Here is a 23349-nt window from a genome sequence, read left to right as displayed (position 1 = left end):
ACTGTACACATAGTGAGAGTGTGTGCGACCTGGTGTATATTTGCGACCAATAAGAAAGGTACGCAAGAGGGAATGATATTGTATGCTTACGTCTTCCATTTCCGGGTATGTGCCGGCTGTGCATTCGTGGGCCCTGGACGGATCACGCCTCTGATTAGAATGATACAAAAGCCGCCGGGACCACTCGACAACATGCCCATCTCCGAGGAATAATACAAGACATATAAAGTCTCTCTTCTCAATCTTGCTTCCGCCAAGTAGATGCCCAACGCTAATAACAACTGGAAACATTGCTGCCTCCCATGGATAAGCATACCACCCACGCAAATCCAGAACGCCGCCGCGGGGAAATATGCCGAGGGAGTCCAAGGGAATGGATCTAAAGCTAGAAGAATGGTGAGGCGAACCCATTCATTGCCACAGCCTCTCCAAACAACGTCGATGAACCCGTCTTCAAGTCGTTGTTATGCATCGTGGATTCGGACATCATCTCATTCGTATTCTGTTGACTACCATGTACCACATTCCACTCTGGTTGACTCATCTGTTGCTGATGAGATGGCGACCACATGTTGTCGGACTCCGTGGTGAGAGTTGTCACCGGACTTAGTTCAGGATAGGCCATCTCTTCCAACTCTGCCTCGTCAGGGCTTGACCCATTCTTTACGTCCATCTGACCGGAGTTCTCGCGTATACTCTTTAGAACACCCGATATATCATCCAGGGGAGCGCTGCGTAGCTGCGACAAGGCCGCATGGGCGTCGGGTTCAGGGGCAGTTTGTAAGTATCGAAACAGTTCGCGATAGCCGTTTGTCTCTTTGCGCATATCCGCATTCTCTCGCTTGAGCGCCATGCTGGGTGTCTCTTTGGCGTCCTCGGTGATATACACACATTCGGTGCCACGCCTGGTGCATGGCGTGCACTGCGCACGTTTCCCATCGCACTGAAGAAACACGGAGCTGTCAGCAACAAGACACGTCCACTAGGAGAAGCACCCAGGATAAGAGAGATGAACAAGGGGATGGGAAATTCGGGGTATGTGTACCGCAGTCTTACGGCTCCGACAGGCGTTGCACGCAACGCGGACGGAAGCGCGCTTCTTCTTCCCTTTGTTATGTGCCGCGCGCCCAGCCAGCTCTCGAGCGGCCATCGAGGAATCCCTAGGGAGGTGGTTCGGGAAGATGTGACGGTATCGAGTCTCCATGATCCATGAGTTGAGAGTGAAGGCGTCTGCAAGGAAGGAAACGTGCTCGGAGAGAGAGACTCAGGTTCTTGCTCGTGTCGTCATGTAGTGCAAAGATGCGTTTTGACAATTCCATACTTGACGGATCTATCTCCGTGCGTATGCGGATGCTGATTGGTGGGTTCAACAGAGAAAGCATACACTTGGTCGACGTCCTAGGCTTTAATAAGTGTACGGAACCCATCAACATTTGTAATGTATGCACGCATGTCCCCAATCGGCGTTAATGTATATGGGATAATCTATGGATTTTATCTCAGCCATTTAGCAAGGCATCGCCGATCTGATAATATCATCGCATGCACAACCTTGGATTTCTGTAGACACATTGCGGCAGATAGACGAGCCTACTCATCAATATCAATGGGTCTCTTGAGAACGTGTCCGTGATTCATGACTGGTCTACCTCGAACTAGATGTGCGGTTTCTGAAGTAAGAAACACGACCTTAGGTGACATGCACGGTATTACGAGGCTTTCCATTCATTCCACTACGTGCGACGCTTCTTCTCGGCTCGAGACTAGGAATATACGATGCAGAAACAGCAGCGTGCACGCGATAATTATTCCGATTTCTCTAATCATCGGTGTTTCCGGTTACCGCTTAGAAGCACTGACCTGCAGCCGGTATCTAGACATGCGGGCTGATGTCTACTACTGTACGTCTGCCCCATGATCAGCTAGTCGCGGATAGAGCCGAGACATATCAGATCCCATCCATCCATTGGGCCTATGACCAGACAACATTACACTATCCGCCTGTATACAAATTGGTTAAGGTGGTCGATGAGACAGTGGCTCAGACACCTCAGATGCTCAATTGCGCTTCATGGGATGATTGCAGTCGTCCACAATGTTACGCAAATGCTAGGAACGTTACCATCTCCAAGACACAAGCATGCTGTCCTACCTTAGTTTTACTACACTAGTCCCGATATCCGTAGTAATGGTAAAGCAAAAAGGAAGCATCGTATAACATTAGACCGTGATTTATGACTTCTAGCTCGTCCATCATACGACATTCAGTAATTTGATGGCTAGGACGCCCTGTGAGATTATAACTTATTCCTTTTCTCCCATGGCCCCTAGCAGCTTGACACATTGACAATTGTAAGCTCGAAAAACCAAATACTCCATGCAGTAAGTAATGGATCTTGAGTTCCTCCAGAGCACGCACTCGAGAGTTCCCCGAAAATCAGTGTAAATCCATTCATTCATTCTCTGATAACCTTGACAACATCTAAATACCCGCCCCACCGGTTCGCAACCTGAACTCTTCTTCCACCCCAACTCGCACCATCCAGAAAACTGGAAAAGGATACTGGTCCGACCACAGGTTCTTCAACCCCATTGGCCTCCGTTCCACAATCAAGGAAAGTTCGCCGTTGAGCGTGGAAGTTCTTTATGCAAGTCATGTCAGAGGAATGGTCACTAATGCACAGTATAGGCCTAGTTGGGCCGTAGCGAGATTGCGTATGGCCCGGGCCTGATTAAGGGGTCGCTGGCGTGACTGCTGTGACGGTCGGATGTGTGTCTGGTCAGTGTTGAGGATGGGATTGCATTGCAAATAGAGAAAAAAGGGCATGGTAGGAGAAGAGGAACCGGGAGGAGGATTAGGATGGTGATATTATATTGTGGCTGGACTCAAGAGCTTTCGTTGTTGGCACTTGAATTGGCTGGAGTAGAACGAATGAGGTTAGTGGCAGGGAGCTAGTGAGGGACGAGTTCCCAGAACGGATAGCTCAGCTAAATATATAATTAATTACTACTCGCAACGGACTGAATTTGAACTGGGACCTTGGACTTGAATAGTCAGATGCAATATCGTGTTCCATTTCGAGACGTTTTATTAGCGGGTGATGCAATGGAGATACTGGGCGGTTCAGAATGCTTTGCATAATGAACAGCAAGATCGTTGGTTCTTCAATGGCAGGAGAACTTGATGCTACATCAGTCAGGTTGATACCATTTGCGTTTGCCCAACTATGTCTTGTGCCTTATAGGGCTGATTATTACATCCCGCTAGACGCAATCGGCGGTTATATTGGAGACGAGGCAATTGATCACGCCGCGGTAGTATTTTATTATAGACGATCAATTCAGGGATCGTTCACCATTCGTTGTTCAATCATGAGATCAGACCATGGCATGGGAGCATTTGTTGAAGCCTGGAAAATTAAAGCAATAGAGCGGCACGTCTTACCTGAGGACTGAGCAGTGCCCGGACCTATGCTTAGTACAGGCAACAGACCATACATTACAAACCGAAATGAAGTCTAGGGAGTATTTCATGACCATCGAGCGGGCATGTAGGCGTCCAGACGGTAATGCCCTATGTTAATCTTGCTATTATCTCGTAATCCTAGGCCGCGTCACCAGACGAGGGTACATATGTCCTGTATTACTTGATCGACTCGGCATGATGTCGAAGGAAGAGAGTGAACAGTGAATGAGAAGTGCTAAGTGAATGCATATCGGCGCTGCAGGTAGACTGGAGGGAGCCGCCAATATCTACCTAGTCCCGATTCCAGCTTAACGCTCAGCTCCGCTCAGCTCAGCTTACCGCGCAGCAAAAGGTATGAAGTGACGAATCGCAGGCAGAGAAATGGAAGCGCCTCTAACTTCTGAAGCATCATTGATCCACCGATATGATAGCATAATAAAGTCATAGTGATAATCACAGACTAATTACCCTGCCAGCAAGCATTCACTCTTCATAGTCCTGCGTGCACGGCATTAGGCATCGAGGCTGACTGTGGGTGGTGCCGTCGTGCCGTCCGTTGCGCTCTTCGCGACACCCAAAAATATCCACGGTACTCCCTGTCGAACGTCGCCTAGAAGCTTAGAGTGAACCATAGTCTGGTCAGCGTATGTGTAAGTAGTTGTGAAGAAGTGGACTGGTCGATTCTTTATTCATTCTCGTCCAACCGTTCGCAGCTTTGCGCGCCACTAAGTCATTAGCTGTGATGCCTCAGCCGCAGCAATCGTCTCTGCATCTGCCTCTCTCTGTTGTTCACCTTTGTCCGCTCGTATATCATCTAGCGGAGCGCCCGCTCTGTCAGAATGTCACTCTTCAGTATCACTCGTCATTATCTTGAGACTGAGCCCTCTGCTGTTCATTATGTCTCCTTCATTGCGCTCACAGCCTGCTGATCAATTCGAGACTACGCGCCCAAACAGTCGAGCTCCCTCTGCTCGCGAGCTTAGTGTCGACCGTGATACCCCGCGACAACAAGAACCCAACCGGCCCAGGATGAGAAAAGAACCTCCTCAGAAGTCAATTGACGACTTCTGGGCCAAATTCACCACAAAACATCCTGGAAAGGTCTACACCATCCTCCCCGATAATCTCTACGCGAAACGCGCTGCCGTGCATGCCGCACGAGCCGCGACGAGCTGTGAGAATGCTCTCACTTCCTACGAACAGGCTGTACAAGCCTGCAAGGCCAAGGTCCACAAGATCGTGAAGGAGTGCAGGAGGATCAATCAGAAGTATCGCGACCCACACTTCGACATTGAGGCAGATTTCAAGCGCTCGCGCCAGTATCCCCATATCCCTGCCGACTGCTTGGTCGGTCTGGGCGAGGAGAGGACTGACTTGCAGCCCATGTCGGTTAAGAGAGTCGAGGTTCGTATTTAGTGGCGTCATGCAGCTCGTATGCAATGGCACGTCGGCTCACCAGCTTTGTTGTAGGACATCTTCGAAAAACCGGAATTCTTCCTTGATGGTGCGACCGCCAACGATGTACGGCAGGGCAATGACGGTGATTGCTGGTTTATGTCTGCTCTGTGCACATTGAGCAACAAAGAAGGACTGATCCAGAAAGTCTGTGTGGAGTATGACCAACAGGTCGGCGTGTACGGTTTCGTTTTCCACCGAGGTGGGTAGCTCATGATACCCTGCAAGCCGCACAGCCAGGACGCTTGCAGGCAGCGTGCGCGCTCTTGGCTGACCTGCCCCAGATGGCGAGTGGATCTCCGAAGTTATCGACGACAAACTTTACCTCATCAAGGAGGATTTCGACGACGCTACACTGGGCAGACATCAATGGCTGGAAATACAGAACCGAAAGAGCCCGGAGGAGGAATACCGAGCTGCTATGCAGTCCGGCTCAAAGGCTCTCTACTTTGCGCAATGCAGTGATCCGAATGAGACATGGCTCCCTCTTCTGGAGAAAGCTTATGCTAAGGCGCACGGAGACTACTCAGCCATTGAAGGTGGCTTTGTTGGGTAAGCTACAAGCTCTCTATCTATTCATAAATTATCCTGCTAAGTAAAACAAGTGAGGGTATTGAGGACCTTACAGGAGGTGTTACAACCGAGGTGTTTGCAACCGATATCTTGGACAAAGACAAGTTCTGGAGGGAAGAGCTGATGAATGTGAACAAAGACTTTCTCTTTGGCTGCGGTCAGATGGGTGGAATATATGGTCAAAGAAAAGGCATCCAAGAGCGGCATGCTTATTCCATCATGGAAGCTAGAGAGGTTGGTGAGCATCGTCTCTGCAAATTGCGAAATCCGTGGGGCAAGACCGAATGGAGTGGACCATGGAGCGATGGTTCAGCCGAGTGGAGCCCAGAAATGATGCATAAGCTAAACCACAGGTTTGGTGACGACGGGGTAAGTGACGATCGCCAACTTGGAATTATAGTATGGCTAATATCTTGGTAGCTGTTTTGGATTTCTTATCGAGACCTTCTACGCAATTACGAGCATTTTGATCGGACAAGACTATTCGGTCCTGAATGGACCGTTACGCAGCAATGGACCAGCGTCAATGTGCCTTGGTCTGTTGATTACCTCGATACCAAGTTTCACATCGAGCTCGAGGCAGCCAGCCCTGTTGTTATCGTTCTGTCTCAGCTTGATGACCGATACTTCAGGGGTCTAGAAGGCCAATATGAGTTCCAATTGCAATTTCGCGTGCACAAGGATGGCGAGGAAGACTACATCGTGCGCAGCAACGGTGCGTACTTGATGATCCGTTCAGTTAGTACCGAGCTTGATCTGGAGGCTGGTGGATACACTGTACTGCTGAAAATTATTGCAACTCGCGAGCCTGGCACCACACCACAAGACGTCGTTCGTGGCGCCTGTCGCACTCGGCGAGAGAAGCTTCTCTCGGTTGGTCTGCGTTATGATCTCGCTCATGCCAAGGGCAATTTTCGTGAACTCGAAAAGGAACGTAGGAAGCACGAGAAGGTGGAAGAGAAGGAGAAGTTGAAGAAGCTCATGAAGAAGCAGTATGAGTCTCATCGGAACCAGAAACATCGTCTCAGGCTGAAGCAGAAGAAGCGTGCAGCCAGAGCAGCTGAACGGAGGGCTGCCAAGCACACGCCCGGCCAGGACAGCCAATCTACTCCGGGCGAGTTTTCACACCCCAATAACTTGGACAGAAGGATCGAGGAGCTCCGACTGGAAGATGCAAAGGACAATGGCCTTGGTATATATGCTGCTGAGGATGTTGTTCCGGATAAAGCACATACCCATCCACCTACACAGCTGCCACCACATAGAAGATCCGTCAGCACACCAAGCACACATCCGAAGACAATTCGCGAGCGCGCCGAAAGCCCAGGTCCAGGAGGCTTCCAGGGGAGAGGTGGTTATAATGGACGCGGAGGTTATAATGCCGCAGAGAAACCGATTCTTGAAAGGACAGAAAGCCCACACGCTGTGGGTGGTTTCGGAGGACGAGGCGGCTACAATGGGCGTGGAGGCTACAACGAGGAACCCAAATCTGAATCCAACGTAGACCAAGTTGTTCCAGCAGCGACAGTTATCGCCTCGACTGTCGCCGGTCATAGCCGACGCCTCACACTCTCCGCCGAAGATAGGCGTGACAGCCGCGAAGCACCCGGAGGGTTTGGAGGCAGAGGCGGCTACAACATTCCCAATGTCCGTGCCGGCTTTCCTGATTTCGCAGAGACTCGTCCACGAGCTGACAGTCCCGGTTCTGGGGCCTTTGGCGGCCGTACTGGACATGGCGGACGCGACAACTACACCGGCCGTGGCGGCTACAACGATACCGAAGATAGCGACGCCGACCATCCGGGTACACCCAGCCGTATCGCGCTATCATCACCGCCCGGCCGACGTGCGACATCACCTGCTGCGCCCATACGTCGCGCCACACTCTCCCCAGCGCCTGCGCATAATCCGGTCATACGCGTGACCTCTGGCACGGGCGCGAGTATCAGCGCATCCGACATCGACGACGCGTCTGACCTCAGCTGGGACTCCGAACTCGACGGGCCGTCTGACGATGCACTTGACTCCTCGTCGGACGATACGGCATACGACCCGGTGCGCTACACGCATTTCCACCGCTTGGCGCGTGCACAAATCCCCGACGATAACGACGAACGGGAGGATGAGGGCGACGAGGACGATGATTTTGCGGCGGATCCGTGGAATGCCGTGTGTGTTGTTGGCCTGAAGGTGTTTACCCGCGATGATGTTAAGGTGACGATCGATGTGCGGAGAAGTGATAGTTGGAAGGAGGAGAAGAAAGGTGGGGAGAGGCCGAAAGGTTTGGGGCTGGATGTGGATGATTCCAGTCGTGATGCAACGAAGAGGTACAGTCCGAATCCGAGGCCTGTGGAGGGTGAGGGCGATGTGGAAAGATTGGAATTGAATAGGTGATGGAGCAAGGGGGTGTATGAGTATGTGTTGTGGCGTATAGGGGTGGTAGAGATTGTATTTAGTGATCGCGTTACATATAGATCTAGACCGAGTCCATAGTAGACATTTGATTTTTATACAAGATTTTCAGTTTCTTGCCTTTTGTCCCTCGAGTCACAACACTAAGTGAGACATTAACTACATTCGCGACTCATTAGCCGAAATAGACTGTTGGTAGTGTCTGTATATTATCAGAGTCTTGTTATTGTATACGGGCCTCTGAAGTCACTTATGCTATAACAGACGCATATAGCGCTGATTTGGCTTCAACAAAAGGTGTGAGAGTATGTTATGTCATCGAAACCTATAAGCATGTGTATCGTACAAAGTTCATACACGATTTCCTCCTTATTGCATGAATGTTGTTGTCGGGCTCCCTATGATCTGACAGGTTAAGATGACAGGCGATACGAATCCCGAGATTAAATGCGCAAGCAATAGTAAGTCTGCAGGATGATCACGGAACCAGAGGCAAGTCGATTCTACACCTACTCCAGCCATCGAGCAAGATTTTTTCACAAGGGCTCCAGCCCCAGGCCAACTCTCTGCCATGTACTCGCAACATCTTCGCAGAGGGTCACAAAGTTGTCGTCACCAATATGTCGCACCATCCAATTGCTTATCATTATCCGGCGATCTTCGACTGACTGAGCTGCATACTGCGCCATGTTAGGGGTATCCGTTGCGGACATCTGGTTCACCAACGTGGCGAAGACATTGCCATCATTCTGTTGTTCAGCGTCACGAAGTGTGCCACAGCGGTCGTTATTCGAAGCTGTGCGCTCCGCGTCGTTGTTTGATTCCACCGTGGATGACATGTCAGGACATGAGATGGAATTTCCTTTACTTTCGTGATTAGTCATGGCTATGGGGTGACTCTCGCTGAGCTTAGACGGGCTGTTGGTAAGAGATGGAAACGGCAATCTGTTCGTGATATCAGCAAGTGATGTTCGAGGTCTTGGCACGTGCGATACAGCGGGTATCGATGAAGACAGAGGACGCGAGGGGTCATGATCGAACGCTGCTGATTTAGGGTTATTTCTACTAGCAGACAGTGATTGGAAAGGAGCTGTATTTGCTGCAAAGGTAGGAGCAGGTAAAGGAGGGAGTTCGAGAGTAGATGTCGACGGCCGACTTGACGAGCCTCCGCTGGAACGGGACTTTGCCCATGGCAGATCCCTTTTCGGAGGCAGCGACTGAAGACGCCCGCTCTTTTCCAATACTGAGGTTGTTGATGGTCTTTGTATCTCTACTGGTTCCCGATGTTGAGAGGGAGTTCTATCAGCTTCGCTCAAAACAGCATCATGGCCTGTGGTACAGTTACTCAGAGGATTTAGAGTAGGATGAGGTTGGCTCGTAACAGAATCAGAAGGTCGGTACTGAGACTGTTCGAGTACGTTCTCTTGAGTGGATGGCTGGGCTGTCAGGTTGTACGTCGGGGTACGGGTCAGTGTTTGAGGCAAATGAGTGATACCAAGGTCACTTTGCAAATGTTGCGATCCTGTGGTGTATGATCTTTGCATGTGGCCAGAGTGGTTGATCTGTGAGCAGCTATGGCCAGCGAAACCGTTTCCAATCGGCATGTCTGCGGATGTAGTGGAGGGATAGACCCCAGATGGAGTCACTTGAGACGGCATCTGAGGCGTGCTTGAGTGAACCTGTGGTGGCACAAACGGTTTGAGTAAGGCAGTGTCGGGACGTGCCATGGTTTGCTGTTTCGCAAGGGGTGGATGAGCTTTTTCAGCATTACCAGGTGCTTGGGTTGCGGTCTTCAAGGGTACACTCTGTGTGATGCGACAACCCATTGCCTCGACGACATGTAGTGCCTGAAGGAAGTCGGTTTCATTGCAAAATTTCAATTGTAGTCTTCGTTTCTGTTATGGCACACAGAGATCAGTTCAAGAAGATAGGCTTTGAGGAGACCAACGAAACGAACTTGATTAGTTTCCAGCATATTGTATCGTATGGCGAGTAGGGGACTCCGCACAATGACGGTCATAGCAAGTTGATCATCGCGAAGCTCGATTCCACTCCGGCGAGCCATTTCAATAGCCTGACTTGCCTCGTTGGCTTTCTGCTTAAGATCAACATGTTCCTGCATCGGTGAGGTCAGTATCATGTATGGACTACAAGAGTCGGTGGAAGACACCCGCTCGTACCAGAAGTAAATTTCCCTGAAGGACTTTCATCTTCGAGTCATTAACAGGGTCAAACACCACCAGTAAGTTGCTGTTATGTACATGAGTCCAGGAGAAAGCACTTAGTTCAGCTGCAGCATCAGTGGCATAGGAAAACTTGAGCAGAGGCAAACACATAGGCGAGAGAGGTGTCTGGGACGCCATACTGGCGACTGATGCTAGATGAGTGAATGAGTGAGAATTGGATTGGGAGAAGAGTAATTAATAATTAGTATAGAGGGCGGATGAGCATAAGTTACAGCTCCCGGCACGGACGCTAAGCCCGAAACAGGCGTATTCTATTTTATGGAGATACCTAGCAGAGAAGCGGCCTACGTTGGAGCGCCGACAAACGTAACGCGAACTTTCCCAGGAACGCGCAGCTCATCACTCTGCCCGCGATTTCTCTGCGCCCGCAGCCATCAAACAACATTGCGCATACCCTGATACTTCTAGATCGCCTGGCGCAGCTTTGCGCGATCCGTTCTTTACTGTTCATGCGCTGAGCCCTCAACCGCAGGAGTTTGTGCAACTGCACCACCATGGCTCCAGCTCGTCCGCGCGAACCCTCAATCGATCGCTCTGAAGAATACGAAGAGTTTATGACCAAACTTGCGGCGTATCATGAGAAACGAGGGTATGCTGCGACACACAATGCTTTATTCAGTGACTAGACTCACAAATTGTAGTACAACACTGGAGCGTGAACCGAAAATCGCGAACAGGCATATAGACCTTAACAAATTATACAAGAGAGTGTGCGAAGAAGGCGGTTACGATCGAGTATCTGATACAAAAGGAAACAAATTAGCTTGGCGCAAACTTGCTGCAGAATTTCTTCCAGGCGTGTCAAGTCTTATCACGCAGGCTTTCCTCGTAAAGACAGCATATTACAAGAACCTCGCGTATGCCTGCCATATTCACGCGTTTGCAAGAGTCTGATCCACTAGTAGGGCATACGAGATAACGAACTTCCATGGGAAAGAGCCACCACCTAAAGAGATCCTCGAAGATCTCACAGCCAAAGGAGGAGATCTAATGAATCGCACAGTCGAGAACTATTTCGCATCTAGCAATAGAGAGGCCGACATGCTAACTAACGGACAAGATAGCGACGACTCTGATCAGGAGGATAAGACACCGAAAGAAGAGAAGATGGACATAGATGAGCCTGGGAGCACTGGTGCAAGGGTAACACGAGGTACATTACTGTTCCCGGTAGGCTGTGAAGGCAATGCGGTCCCGTCATCTGTTAAATCTTATTTGTTCACTTTTGTGGTCATTTGGCCGATCATTTGTTATTTCGGCCCTGCTACTAAGGTTGTACAATTACTAAACTGCCTTGTTCAGGTCTTCGACACGCTCCTCCTCAACGCGTCCTATTCCAGCCAGATGCTGGCCGACAGACGCGTAATTCTGGAATCATGAACTCCCCCACACCTTCCAACCTTGCTGGTGGGACGCATGTAAACGGTCTGAACAGCGGTAACGCTGGCGCGGCCATGACCATAGCTGGCTATGAGCCCCAGCAGCCTGCGCCGTCCCAAGTCAAGCCCGTAGTGACACCCTCGAACAATCCAGAGCATTTCAGAAATCTTGCTGTCCGCAACCGTCATCGATCATCGAGAAAGGGACCGGCCGCGGGCATGATGGCGCCTGGGAGTACGTCACAAGAATCCTCCTCTAGGAAAGAGTTCAATGGGAATACTGCTAATACTCGCCAGCTGGCTTTATCGGGCCTAACATATACATTAGAGCATTGCTTGCTCTGCAATCAGGTCTTGTAGAAGAGGAAGCATACGCTTTACATCATCTTGTCAAAATTTCCCACGAAAGGGGTGACAAGTACCAATTTACTGGCTTTCCAGGTCTCGCCGAAGCTTTGATGACGAAAGTCTTAGAGGTCAGCTCTGTCTTTTACAATGTCAAGTGGGACATCTCTTACACTGGAGTCGGATCTGAACCTGCTCACGTCCTAGATGGCCTAAGCGGAACTTCAAACCTTCTCGGTCGCATACGGTCTTTGGAGCGTTTAAATGTAGGTGATGATATTCAAGATGCAGACTTCATAATCGCGTTGGGAAGAGTGAATGAGGCCGGTTTGGTGCTACGCAACATGGTCATGTTGGAAGAGAATGCACACTACGTGTCGCAGATACCTCTCATACGCGACCTGATCACCATCGTCCTAAACCTGCCCAATCATCCTTCGGTTAGGGAGCTTCAACATTACGCCCTCGACATCGCCGAACAGGTCACTAAATACTGGTCTCTCGATTCGCACGATCCAGTATACGTTACGCTATTGAGGCAAGCCGAGTCTACGGATCGAGGCTCAATCATTACGTCTCTCAGAGCGTTGAGTCGCATATCGCTGAATCTGGAGGTGAAGAACCGGTTAGGGAACGTGCCTGCGAAACTACTACAGAGCATCTGCGATTGGCTACTAGTGGATGATGAGGATCTCCGGAATGCCTGTCTTGACTTTCTCTATCAGTTTACGGCGATCCTGGAGAATGTTGAGCAACTTGTTCACGCAGTGAACATAGAGACGCTAGTATACCAACTTTCACGACTGCTAATGTACAACGCTACTCTGACAGAGAGTAAGAACGGAGCGAAAAACAAGAGTCAAAGCGTACAGGCAGCAGAATCTGCGCCAAAGCTGTCACAGGCTATTATCGACCGACTAGTGGTTCTGGATGAACCTGAGAGGAGTTCACAATGGTAAGTTTCTTGGACACCTCAAAAGTCGAAGCTTACATTCTATAGGCTCAAGACCTGCTATGAAGAAGATCCCTCTGGCGAAATCACACAGATTGATCTGTGGCGTGCCTATAACGATGCATTCTTAAATGCATTGTCACGACAAGAGCACCAAAAGAGCCTGATGCAAGCCAAAGAATTCATTACTAACGTGTCTACTACTTTTACTGGAGCGCAAGCTCAAGTGGTCACGTCAGGACAAGGGGCAAAGTACACCATTCGCGGAATTCGTCCACGCGCAGTCCCAGTGAGCCCCCGAAGTCAACGTCCTTATATTCGATGCCAATGGCATACGAGTTCCCATGATATCACGGATCCATCATCGTCTGAATGTAGCGAATACACCTCTCAGCCGAAGGATATGTACGAGCACATCCTTGCGGCACACTTGAATATCCCGCGAGATACAATCACAGGCGAGTGGTCACTGGAGATCAAACCAGAGGTGAATGGTGGTGGAACTCCACTCGAGACACGATACAATTGCCATTGGGCGAGATGCAGACATTTCGCGGCGACGAACGGTAACACCGATGCTCGCCAGGTGGGCAAACACATCAGGACGCATCTGCCCGACGACTCCGCCAAGTCAGTAATACGCAATAAGTATAATCGGACAGAGAAATTAGCTGAGCCCCAGGCGCCTGTTCCTGGCGGCCCGACTCCAGCTCATACGCAAGCGGTTCCATGGCCAGTGAAATGGTCAGTCACCGCTACAGACGAACGCAGTGATGCTGCAGGATTGCCCTTGGCGTCAGTCCTAGTAATGCGCAATCTCGCGAGGCAGATGGCCAAGATCAAGTACACAGACCGAGGGAGACAGGGAACTCCGGGTGGCCGCAAGCGTTACAGAGAGGACGATGACGACGAGGGAGAGCCACAGAAGGGTGGCTGGGTACAGAAAGCATTCTATCCCATAATGGACCATATCTTCTACGTCATGGCAAACAACCTTATTCTGAAAGATTATATGACTAGCCTCTGGCAAGCCGTTGTCACAGGTGGCGGCGCCGGGATCATCCAGCCGACCCAGCCGGAACAACATTCATAGAATTGTACGTTAGCTTTCCTTTCTATTCTTCGGCATCAGGGAGTGTCTCGGCGCAGCGAAAAAATGTGTGGAGAACTAGAATATATGTTCACATCTGTGGGCTAGGCTAGGTGGAATTTGTATTGGCGTTCTGGACGGGCACAGGCTGAACTCCCTCCTGCTCGGACAGGTGTGTCCGGAAAGCAGCGAATGTGCTCGGGTCGTCTGGGTAACGTCGACACAGAAGTGGGTTCGTCGTTGGGGAGATGTATCATGCCAGAATAATTCAAAAAGATATTTTCGTATTGATCGGGCTACCTCGGCTTTTTCTCCAGCCCGTCTAGTCCACCATCATAGTCTCCCAAGTCGTACTCGTTCGGGTATCTCTTCAATACATCCTTTAGCTGCTGCACCTGACCCTCGGCCTCCTCTGTCATCTCCGCATACACGTCTTCAAACATCGCTCGTAGAGGCGGTCTCTTCTCCTTCTCCGCTTTCGCAAACGCGCCCAGCACCTCCTTGCGAATCCGGCTCCTCGCCTCCTGCTCCTTGGCCTCATCCCAGACCCCCTTGTTCTCCATCCACTTCCGCAGTCGTGTGATGGGGTTGTCACGTCGTTTCCAGTCCTCAACCTCGACCTTGGCCCGGTACGCGTAGCTGTCGTCACTCGTGCTGTGGTGCGACACTCGGTACGACATGGCCTCGATCAGCACGGGCTTCCCGCCATCGCGCAGAGCCATCTCACGCGCCCGCGCGGTAGCTTCGCGCACGGCAAAGATGTCGTTGCCGTCGACGCGGATGGTGTCGATGCCATAGCCGATGCCGCGAGACGCGATGCCGTCGCCGCGATACTGCTCGAGCGTGCTGGTGCTGATAGCGTAGCCGTTGTTGCGGCAGATGAAGATGACGGGGCAGGAGCGGGTAGCGGCAATGTTGAGCGCGCCGTGAAAGTCGCCTTCCGAGGCGGCGCCTTCGCCAAAGTAGCATGCTACGACGCGGCGCTTGTCGAGCGGGCGGTCGGGGTTGCCGGCGTCTTGCATCTTGAGCGCGTATGCTGCGCCGGCGGCCTGGGGGATCTGTGTGGCTAGAGGGGAGGAGATGGTGTGGATGTTGAGCTTCCGGGAGCCGTAGTGGACGGGCATGTTGCGCGCGCGGCCGCTGTCGTGCTTGTTGGCGAAGAGCTGCGACATGAAGTCGTCAAGGGTGAAGCCGCGGGTTTGGAAGACGCCGGTCTCGCGGTATTGGGCGAATATGACGTCGTCGGGGAGGAGTGCTGCGGCGGAGCCGACTGCGATGCCTTCTTCGCCTGCGGATACCATGTAGAATGAGAGACGGCCTTGGCGCTGCGCTTCGAACATGATGTTATCCATGATGGAGACTGTCAGCATGTCTTTGTACCAGCGGAGGGCTTGATCGTCTGTGACGTCGAGGGGAGCGCGGTTGCGGTCTACGACGATGCCGTCTTGGTCGAGGATACGGTACGTGGGCATGGCGGAGTCGGCAGAGGTGCCTTGGAAGTTCAGAGAGGTGGTGAATCTACTATTCACAGCGCCAGGGAAGTGGACTCTGAAAGCTTGTTAGCATATATTCTGTCGAATGCTCTTACGGCTGCATATTACCTGTCCGAGCCTGGTCTTTGTGAGATCGATTGCCATCGTCTCCATGTTTGTGAGTTGCTTCGGAGAGCCGTCGTCGAAGATGTTGACCGGACGGCTGTAGACCGTCTCACGCAATTAAGTGTCCCTGACAGTCGCGCAGACATGATGTTGATTGTGGCATTGCAGAAGTCAGGCTTGGGCAGTCAAGACACGATCGTTGGGAAGTCTGGGGAAGTTCACTGCGGCTATCATCGGTCTATGTCCGAGCTCCACGCGTAGGGCTGAGACGCTTTGCCGAAATTCTTCCATCATCGCCCGTCACGACAGCTCCATATCCGTCTCTATCTAACGAGCATATGGTTAAAATCATTTCGCGTACACATCAATCGACAGCTCTGCGGCGAGTCGACCGACATCAAGATGAATACAACGGGCATACGAGCTTTACAACCATCCCGGTTATTACCATCTATACGCAGAACGACAGAGAAAGGAGGCTATCGATGTTTCTCTTGCTCAATCCGGCAGAGCCTGCAGCAGTCTTCGCCGCGAAAAGTGCCGCCCCAGAAAGATGAAGCTGGACGGACAACGCATTTTGGCTTCGAGACGATAGATGAGTCATTGAAGGAATCAAAGGGTAAAAATCTACTACGACAGAGCACAAGTCCCGTTGAACAATGCTAATATTGCTGTCGGTCCAGTCAAAGGAGTGTTCTCCTCGGTGGCGTCCTCGTACGATCGCATGAACGATCTCATGTCCCTTGGCATCCACAGGCTATGGAAAGACCACTTCGTCCGCGAACTAGACCCTGGATCGCCATCAGTATCGGGATCATTACATTCCGGATCAGAGGAAAAAGGATGGAATATACTTGACATTGCAGGCGGAACCGGGGACATTGCGTTCCGCATGCTCGACCACGCAACCACGATCAACAGCGATCACAAGACTCGCGTCACAGTCGCAGACATCAATCCCGACATGCTGGCAGAAGGGAAGCGACGGGCGCTTGAGACGCCATATGCGCGATCGGAGCGCCTTTCGTTCATGGAAGCCAACGCGGAAAAGCTGCCGACCATCCCGAGCAACAGCGTCGACCTGTACACCGTCGCATTCGGGATCCGAAATTTCACCGACAAGCAACAGGCCCTGCACGAAGCATTCCGCGTGCTCAAGCCCGGTGGTGTGTTCGCCTGCCTCGAGTTTTCAAACGTGAACAACCCGGTCTTCAATTACGTGTACAAGCGGTGGAGCTTCGGCGCGATACCGCTAATCGGGCAGATTGTGGCCGGGGACCGGGACAGCTATCAGTATCTCGTCGAGAGCATTGAGAAGTTCCCCAGCCAGCCGGAGTTCAGGGATATGATCAAGACGGCAGGCTTCATGGTGCCGGGCCAGGGCTGGGAGGACCTGAGCGGGGGTATTGCGGCGATTCACAAGGGCGTCAAACCCAAGACTTCATCGTCATAAACGCGCTCGCCAGTTGTGACATGAAAGCCAAGAAACGCGGTCTGGTGATCTCCACCGGTTGATGCGCCGCGCTTCGTCGTGCACACTTTCTGCATGCAATCAGTACATCTACGCAGAGCGTTCGTTGGCAAAAGCGCGAAATCGGGCCGTCCAGTAGCCTGAAATAGCTTCCGGGCGGCATGTAACATTATGTACTGTACATAGCATAGATATACATATATATAGCACAATAGCCGAAGGACAATCCAATAGGATCACGCGAGTCTGACTCTGGTTTTTATCTCTTTCACACACGCACATCAGAAGATGCCCACCATCGCGGAAACCATCTGAACTGTCGACACGCATTGACTGTACTCTACCCTACCCGGTGATCCACATTGTTGTCTTCCCTTGGCCCTATCGCACACGCTCAACACTCAAACTGAAACGTTCGTTGTGGTAGTGTGTGGGCATGTCGTATTCGCATGGTCGTTGTCGTCGTCGTCGTTGTGTTGTCATTGTCGTCGTTGTTGTTGTCATTGTCGTCGTCGTCGTTGTGTTGTCATTGTCGTCGTTGTTGTTGTCATTGTCGTCGTCGTTGTTGTTGTTGTCATTGTTGTCATCGTTGTCGTCGTTGTCATCGTTGTCATCGTTGTCATCGCCGAGTTTTCCCCATCGACGTACGTCAGTCACATCGTCAACCAAACCTCCTCATACCAGGCATAACTTGCTAGCTAAACACACACACACGCCCCAGGTTCATCGCTATGTGATGCGATGCGATGTGATTGTGATTGTGATGTGATATGATGTGCATAAGGCAGCCGCCTGCCTCCATGGTTCGATATGTCGGTCCGTCCAGGCTGGGCATCGTCTAATTGATTAGTCCTGACGTTTATGTTTTCTCAGAGCTACCTACTATGATGCTACTGTAGTATGTATCCGCCACACACACACAGACACACACGAGCCTCATTCCTTATCGACTTATCGACTTATCGACTTATCTACGTATCTACGGTATCTACGGTATCTAATCAGCAAAGCACAGCACAGCACAGCACAGCATCAGCACACGAAGGAGTGACGCCTTCCTTCCTTCCCTTGTGCTCGTGCCACCCTGTCCACCCTGCCAATCACTCAACCCCTGCCTACCTACATCCCTGTCCACCCGCACCAGCCACAAGCCACACCCGTCCCACCACCCTTCTAGAAGCCCCGCTAGACGCGCCAAGCCGGACACACCCCGGCACACAAACGGTGCCGGCTCTACCCCCCGGAGGATCAGGCGAGTGTGATAGGATAGGATAGGGCAGGGTAGGGCAGGATAGGGCATGTAAAACCAGGATGCTAGGGCTGGCGGGTGATTATGGGGTGTAGATTCCTGGTATGTATGTATGTATGTATGTAGATTTACTGCTAGGGCGCTGAGTAGCCAGCCTAGACTAGACTAGACTAGCTAGACTAATTAGCTGTCCGCACCGTCGTATGCATATGGACGGATGGACATGGACATGTGCAGAGACACTAGCGCACGGACTGAGATGAAGATGTCGTGATGCATGGAGCGTGGTGGCTCGTGGCTCGTGGCTCGTGGTCATGGAGATAGTCCATGGAGACAGACAGACGGACGGTCAAAAGTGGAGTTGAGTTGAGTGGAGTGGAGTGGAGTTGGGTGTGGTCACTCACTCACTCACTCACTCATACTCACTCACGGGTACCGACGGGGAAATGGGCATGAATGATGTGCGCGGAGGACGGTGGGACGGCGGGCGGCCGTGCGAGGAATGGAAGTCGGAAGTCAGGGCGAGGCGAGGCAAGGCAAGGCGAGGCAAGGCAAGGCGAGGCAAGGCGAGGATGACAGGGGAGGAGGGCAAGGCGAAAGAGAACATGGGAGGAGGGGCGAGATGGATGGATGGATGAGTGGAAGGATGGTGGTGTGGAGAAGTCAAGGCTTGTTTCTTCGAGGACTCCCAGCTTGAGGTGCGAGATGGGTGATGGTTGATTGATTGCTGGTGCTGGTGCTGGTGTTTGATGCTAGCCTTTGTATCTTGTGTCTTGTGGAAGCGGCCGGTAACGGACGGTGAACGTGATATTGTCTGCATATACATACACATTGTTGTTGTGTGGTATGTGGCTGGTAGTAAGTGCCTTGATTACGTACATTCAATAGTAGGTAGTATAGCACCATCAGGTTGGTACCCCTACACAGCCCGACTACCACCAAGCAACGCTCGACAAGACAAGACAAACAAAACCAAGCACGACGATCTCGCTCCATGGATTAGTCTCCCTCCTCTAATTCATACTTACAGCACCCGACTATCACCCACAGCTCCATCAAGACCAAACATAATACCCTGGGTAGAAAGAATCAATTGAACCAGATCTGTGATTTTCTTTCTTTCTTTAGTTTAATTTAGCGCATTCCTCCTCTAATCTAAACCTTTTTTTCCCCGGAAATATATACGTACATACACAGGTAAAAGCGGCACGACCCGATTCGCAGCCACGGAGCCTTTTTTTCGTATGTTTTGCCCACCCTACCTACCTACCTACCTACCTATCCATCTGCCGGCCGGCCGGCTGTAGCAGGAAGGAAGGAAATAAGGACCGGAAGGAAGGAAGGAGCCGCTACACTTGCCTCAGCCTTTCCATCCACGTGTCCGGGCGGTCAGTCCTTAGCACTATTTACACTACACACTACTACCTAACTAGCTACAGTTCGAGACCCAAAGGCATACATGCATGCATGTTATTTACCGTACGTACCATACCGTACCTGATACTTAGAACGGGGAATTAATGGGGATACATTATTGTTTCCCCTCCCTCCCTTTGGCGCCGACACCGAATGATTGGAGAGAGTGCTGCTGACGTGTTTCTTTTTTCTTCTTATTTTCCCCCAAAGTCCCTTGGGAAAATGCATGGCAGGATAATTACTAGGCGCTGAGGTTTTGAAAGTCCAAATACAGAAAGGACCCGCGAATGGGGTGGCCTATTGAATCATAATCGTCGTCGTCATTTGGCCCGGGCAAAAAGGTACTCTCCAGTCAGGTGTGGCTACGGTATATGCCGGAGGTCAGTGGCTGCTAGTGATTGCGACTGCGGAACTGACTGCCTCCTACGCTCGGAGGGCTCGGAGCGGGGGTCCAGGCAGGCATGACATCATCCAACCACCTCAATAACAACACCACCACAAGCACTGGGTTTCAATTGTCCACGAGGACCGTATGTGCCATGTCAGCAGTGTAGGATTATCTATACTATCAAAAAGTGCTAGAGGAGCTACCTGACCAAACAGCGTACATGCTCTGAACTGTATTCAGAGCATAGCTACAGTCCATTCCTCCACTCCAATACCAAAGGAACGCAACCCCCCCCAAACCCAGTCTATATTTTTATATACGAGATTATCAAGTAGAATGAGAAAAAAACATGTTTGAACCGCCGCGACAATACCGTTCGCGCAAAGACTATGCCTGTGTGTATCCAGTCCCCCAACGTGATTCTTCTCCGGTCTAGCAAGTCCACGGTTGTATGTACAAATGTGGGTCGCGAACGAGACAAAATAGGGAGCGAAAGAGTTCCCAAGCAAGCTGCTGCGGCATTCATTCGAGAACGCTGCAGTCCGTCGCAATTCTTTTTTGTTTTTCTTTTCGCGTTTTGTAATGGTGCCTGGGATCTGAAGTAGAAACGAAAAAAAGATGGTATCTATGAACAGGGCGGCATGATTTCATGGCGTCGTTACGAGGAAATAGTAGAAGAGAAAAAAAGGATTTCCGCGGTTTCCACGACCGGATCATCTGCAGCCTTACGAGAAATTATCACCGAAGCTGTATGCAGGGACTTCGGTGTTGTCGAAAGTGGACGAAGGGAAGTCGGAGTAGTTTAGCCAATTCATCGCTGTGCTACCTTCATCCACTGGACCCAAGGGCATGGATCGAGGCTGGCTTTCCATTTCTGTATTCATGAATGGGGTGCTCGTGGGCGTTGCGGGTGCCTTCTCCTGTGGCACCATGTCCATGAGCGGGTTCCCGTACTGCTGCTGCTGCTGCTGGGCGAGATAGTTGCTCTCAAGCTCAGTGGAGACTGGAGGGCTTGTACGTCTCAGGTAGTCCAGGTCCAAAGAGTTGCGACTGTGTGTGTCTGGTACAGAGGTTGGGGCTTGGCGGAGATCTGGCGGGGTGGAGGCATTGCTCAAGACACGGTAAGCACGCGATTTGTGATAGTGAAAAGCGTCTTCCCAGGCATGATCCGCGATGGCCGTCTGGGTAGACTTGAGATCCAGATCTCCAAAAAAGTTAGGCTCACCAACCTCCGACTGGGATGAAGAGGTGCTCAAACCTGGAACGCTGGCACGATTGGAATCTCCACTGTGCGAGTTTGGCTGCGGCACAGCATCTACGAGCTTCTCCGGGACAAGTGGCAAGTCCGTTGCCGACCACGACGGCTGCAGACCAGCGGAGGGAATAGCCCAGTCGCTGTCGTGTGACATGTAATCGCCCGAGGGCGAAGTGGAGAAGCTGCCATACGTACTGTAGGCCGAGGGCAAGCCGTTGCGAGTCCAAGGCCAATTATGCAGCGGTAGAGTGCTATCGATGGGCGAGTTGGGACCAGAGATCAGTGTGGGCGTTGTTGCGATTCCTGCGAAGAGTGGTTTCGCATACAGTTCCGAGGCTTCAGACTCAGCCTCTCGTTCCGTGATACCCAGGTGATCCAAAGATCGCCGTTTCGCAGGCATGCCGTAGATGTTGTTCACGCTGTCGTTCGAGTCTGAATGCTGCGCACCAAAGGACGGACCGTGGCCATGCACAGTATGACGATGTGGTACTTTGTACGGCATGCCGGTATTGTGATGGGCGTTGTTTCGGTGGTGGACGGGTTTGTGGTGGCCATTGGCGAAGACGGTCAAGGTGCTCTCGGATTGTGTGGAGGTCAGACGAGGTTTCGCCTTCATCGAAGTTTCGACGCGCAGACCAGGGTTCTTCTTGGAGCCGCAAAGACATTTCGAGCCAGTATGGCAAGCGCAGTCAGCTCCACTAACTTCTGCAATGTTAGACACGAAAGCGTCGGACAACGGCACATCTGAATCCTGCTCACCATCCCCTAGCTTGAAATCACCCTTTCTGTCTCTCTTGCAATCGCAGCGACCATGGAGGGAATTGGTCTTGCGGTTGGCGCGGCAGTGGTCACACTGTTTCACAGGGCGGCCCTTGGGATTGATATGCTGAAGCTCACGATCTGCAAAGAGTCAGAGTCAGAATGGTGGGTGGAGATTGTGGGCGGCGCATACCATGGTGTTGACAGCCGCTGACGCGATGACCCTTGATGCACGACAGGCAGGCATACTTTTCGCCGTTGATGACTGGCATTGTCGGAGAAAGAAGAAGAAGAAGAAGAGGAAGAAGAAAGGAGGACAGTGGACCTCTTTGGTAGTGGAGAGGGGTGAGTGACAGTGCGCAGACGGCGGGCGAAGGGTAGTGGTGGTGAAGAGAGGTAGAGAAAGAGAGTGGGTAAATGAAAGTGGGTGCAGAGGAGTGTATGTATGTCCAGATGGAGAAAGAAGATATACAAGCGAAGAATGAGCAAAAGTGCGAGGATGGAGGATAATTGGAACCGAGAGCACAAAGGCAGCCGCCGAAGAAGAAGAGTACCGAGAGTGGAGTGTGGAGAAGAGGATGAGGAAGGGTAGGTAGGGTAGGTAGGAGGGATGGGGTCGAGCCGTGCAGCAGAAGCCGCTGGCCGAGAAGCGCAAGATGAGGTGGGGAGTATGGACGTCAAAACGGCACGTTCAGTGTAGGGGCCAGGATCTGGGAGGGATGATGATTGTGTGTGTGTGTGTGTATGAAGGATAGAAGAGGAAGAAGAAGAAGAAGAAGAAGACGAGGAGGCGATAATTAGTGGTGGAGGAGAAGTCGGTAGTAGTTAGTGGAGGAGGTGTTAGTGGTGGTGATGGGATAGAAGCGGGTGTCTGGGCGCGAACAGAGAGAGGCAGCAACAGGGACGAGCTGGCTTGTTTGGCAGGCTTCTTCTGCTGGAGTGTGAATTGTGGATTGTGGAGTAGAGCAGTAGCAAGCAGAACGAGGAGCAGTATGTAGAGTAAGTAGAAAGAGGGGAAGATGGTTGGTATAGAACTGTAAAGAAGGTATGGTAATCAAAAGTAAAGGCTGCCCCTCCATCTCCATCTAGGTACCACGGTGCAGGTGCTTGTGCTTCTTTCCTCGGTATGTTGATGTTCTGTATAGAATGGTGTAAAGTATAACTCCTTTCGGCAGGGCTGGCGGCTGACCAAGCAAGCCAACACTTACCCGGCCTGTTTAGCTAATGTAGCTTTGTGCAGCTGGTGCCCTCTTCTACCTAGCTACTTTACTGTGCCCTGCCTAACTACACTACCA

The 23349-nt window shown here is 51.5% G+C and overlaps 8 protein-coding genes across 8 annotated transcripts; 4 read left to right on the top strand and 4 right to left on the bottom strand.

Moving 5' to 3' along the window:
* Nucleotides 1-254: 254 nt before the first annotated feature.
* Nucleotides 255-1321, bottom strand: EJ05DRAFT_278687 (uncharacterized protein). The gene is made up of 2 exons (XM_033740419.1): nt 1046-1321; nt 255-943 (listed from the first exon to the last, which is right to left on the bottom strand). Exons 1-2 carry the CDS (start codon nt 1202-1204, stop codon nt 386-388), a joined length of 717 nt encoding a protein of 238 aa, XP_033602743.1. The 5' UTR covers nt 1205-1321; the 3' UTR covers nt 255-385.
* Nucleotides 1322-4495: 3174 nt separating this feature from the next.
* EJ05DRAFT_436215 (cysteine proteinase) lies at nt 4496-7888 on the top strand (the record flags this gene model as incomplete). Its single annotated transcript, XM_033741736.1, has 5 exons — nt 4496-4870; nt 4937-5123; nt 5206-5473; nt 5527-5863; nt 5915-7888. 5 exons carry the CDS (start codon nt 4496-4498, stop codon nt 7886-7888), a joined length of 3141 nt encoding a protein of 1046 aa, XP_033602742.1.
* A 277-nt stretch (nt 7889-8165) lies between these two features.
* On the bottom strand, nt 8166-10312 carry EJ05DRAFT_278632 (uncharacterized protein). The gene is made up of 3 exons (XM_033740417.1): nt 10087-10312; nt 9864-10022; nt 8166-9801 (listed from the first exon to the last, which is right to left on the bottom strand). The coding sequence occupies exons 1-3, from the start codon at nt 10267-10269 to the stop codon at nt 8443-8445; spliced, it is 1701 nt and encodes a 566-aa protein (XP_033602741.1). The 5' UTR covers nt 10270-10312; the 3' UTR covers nt 8166-8442.
* A 138-nt stretch (nt 10313-10450) lies between these two features.
* Nucleotides 10451-14288, top strand: EJ05DRAFT_474178 (uncharacterized protein). Its single transcript, XM_033743551.1, has 6 exons — nt 10451-10741; nt 10794-11009; nt 11058-11305; nt 11455-11766; nt 11829-12831; nt 12877-14288. Exons 1-6 carry the CDS (start codon nt 10647-10649, stop codon nt 13919-13921), a joined length of 2919 nt encoding a protein of 972 aa, XP_033602740.1. The 5' UTR covers nt 10451-10646; the 3' UTR covers nt 13922-14288.
* EJ05DRAFT_462353 (branched chain alpha-keto acid dehydrogenase complex, alpha subunit) lies at nt 13929-15711 on the bottom strand. Its single transcript, XM_033742681.1, has 2 exons — nt 15520-15711; nt 13929-15466 (listed from the first exon to the last, which is right to left on the bottom strand). Exons 1-2 carry the CDS (start codon nt 15660-15662, stop codon nt 14215-14217), a joined length of 1395 nt encoding a protein of 464 aa, XP_033602739.1. The 5' UTR covers nt 15663-15711; the 3' UTR covers nt 13929-14214.
* A 142-nt stretch (nt 15712-15853) lies between these two features.
* Nucleotides 15854-17240, top strand: EJ05DRAFT_449992 (ubiquinone biosynthesis methyltransferase coq5). Its single transcript, XM_033742353.1, has 2 exons — nt 15854-16135; nt 16200-17240. The coding sequence occupies exons 1-2, from the start codon at nt 15919-15921 to the stop codon at nt 16967-16969; spliced, it is 987 nt and encodes a 328-aa protein (XP_033602738.1). The 5' UTR covers nt 15854-15918; the 3' UTR covers nt 16970-17240.
* On the top strand, nt 17197-17845 carry EJ05DRAFT_278588 (uncharacterized protein). The gene has a single exon (XM_033740416.1). The coding sequence runs from the start codon at nt 17424-17426 to the stop codon at nt 17754-17756; it is 333 nt and encodes a 110-aa protein (XP_033602737.1). The 5' UTR covers nt 17197-17423; the 3' UTR covers nt 17757-17845.
* Nucleotides 17846-20665: 2820 nt separating this feature from the next.
* On the bottom strand, nt 20666-22535 carry EJ05DRAFT_278562 (uncharacterized protein). Its single transcript, XM_033740415.1, has 3 exons — nt 22248-22535; nt 22055-22195; nt 20666-21997 (listed from the first exon to the last, which is right to left on the bottom strand). The coding sequence occupies exons 1-3, from the start codon at nt 22324-22326 to the stop codon at nt 20766-20768; spliced, it is 1452 nt and encodes a 483-aa protein (XP_033602736.1). The 5' UTR covers nt 22327-22535; the 3' UTR covers nt 20666-20765.
* Between the last annotated feature and the right edge of the window lie 814 nt (nt 22536-23349).

This window comes from Pseudovirgaria hyperparasitica (genome assembly GCF_010093815.1).
Source record: "Pseudovirgaria hyperparasitica strain CBS 121739 unplaced genomic scaffold EJ05scaffold_4, whole genome shotgun sequence".
NCBI classification, from domain to species: Eukaryota; Fungi; Ascomycota; class Dothideomycetes; order Acrospermales; family Acrospermaceae; genus Pseudovirgaria; species Pseudovirgaria hyperparasitica.
This window is presented reverse-complemented; position numbering and strand designations above follow the sequence as displayed.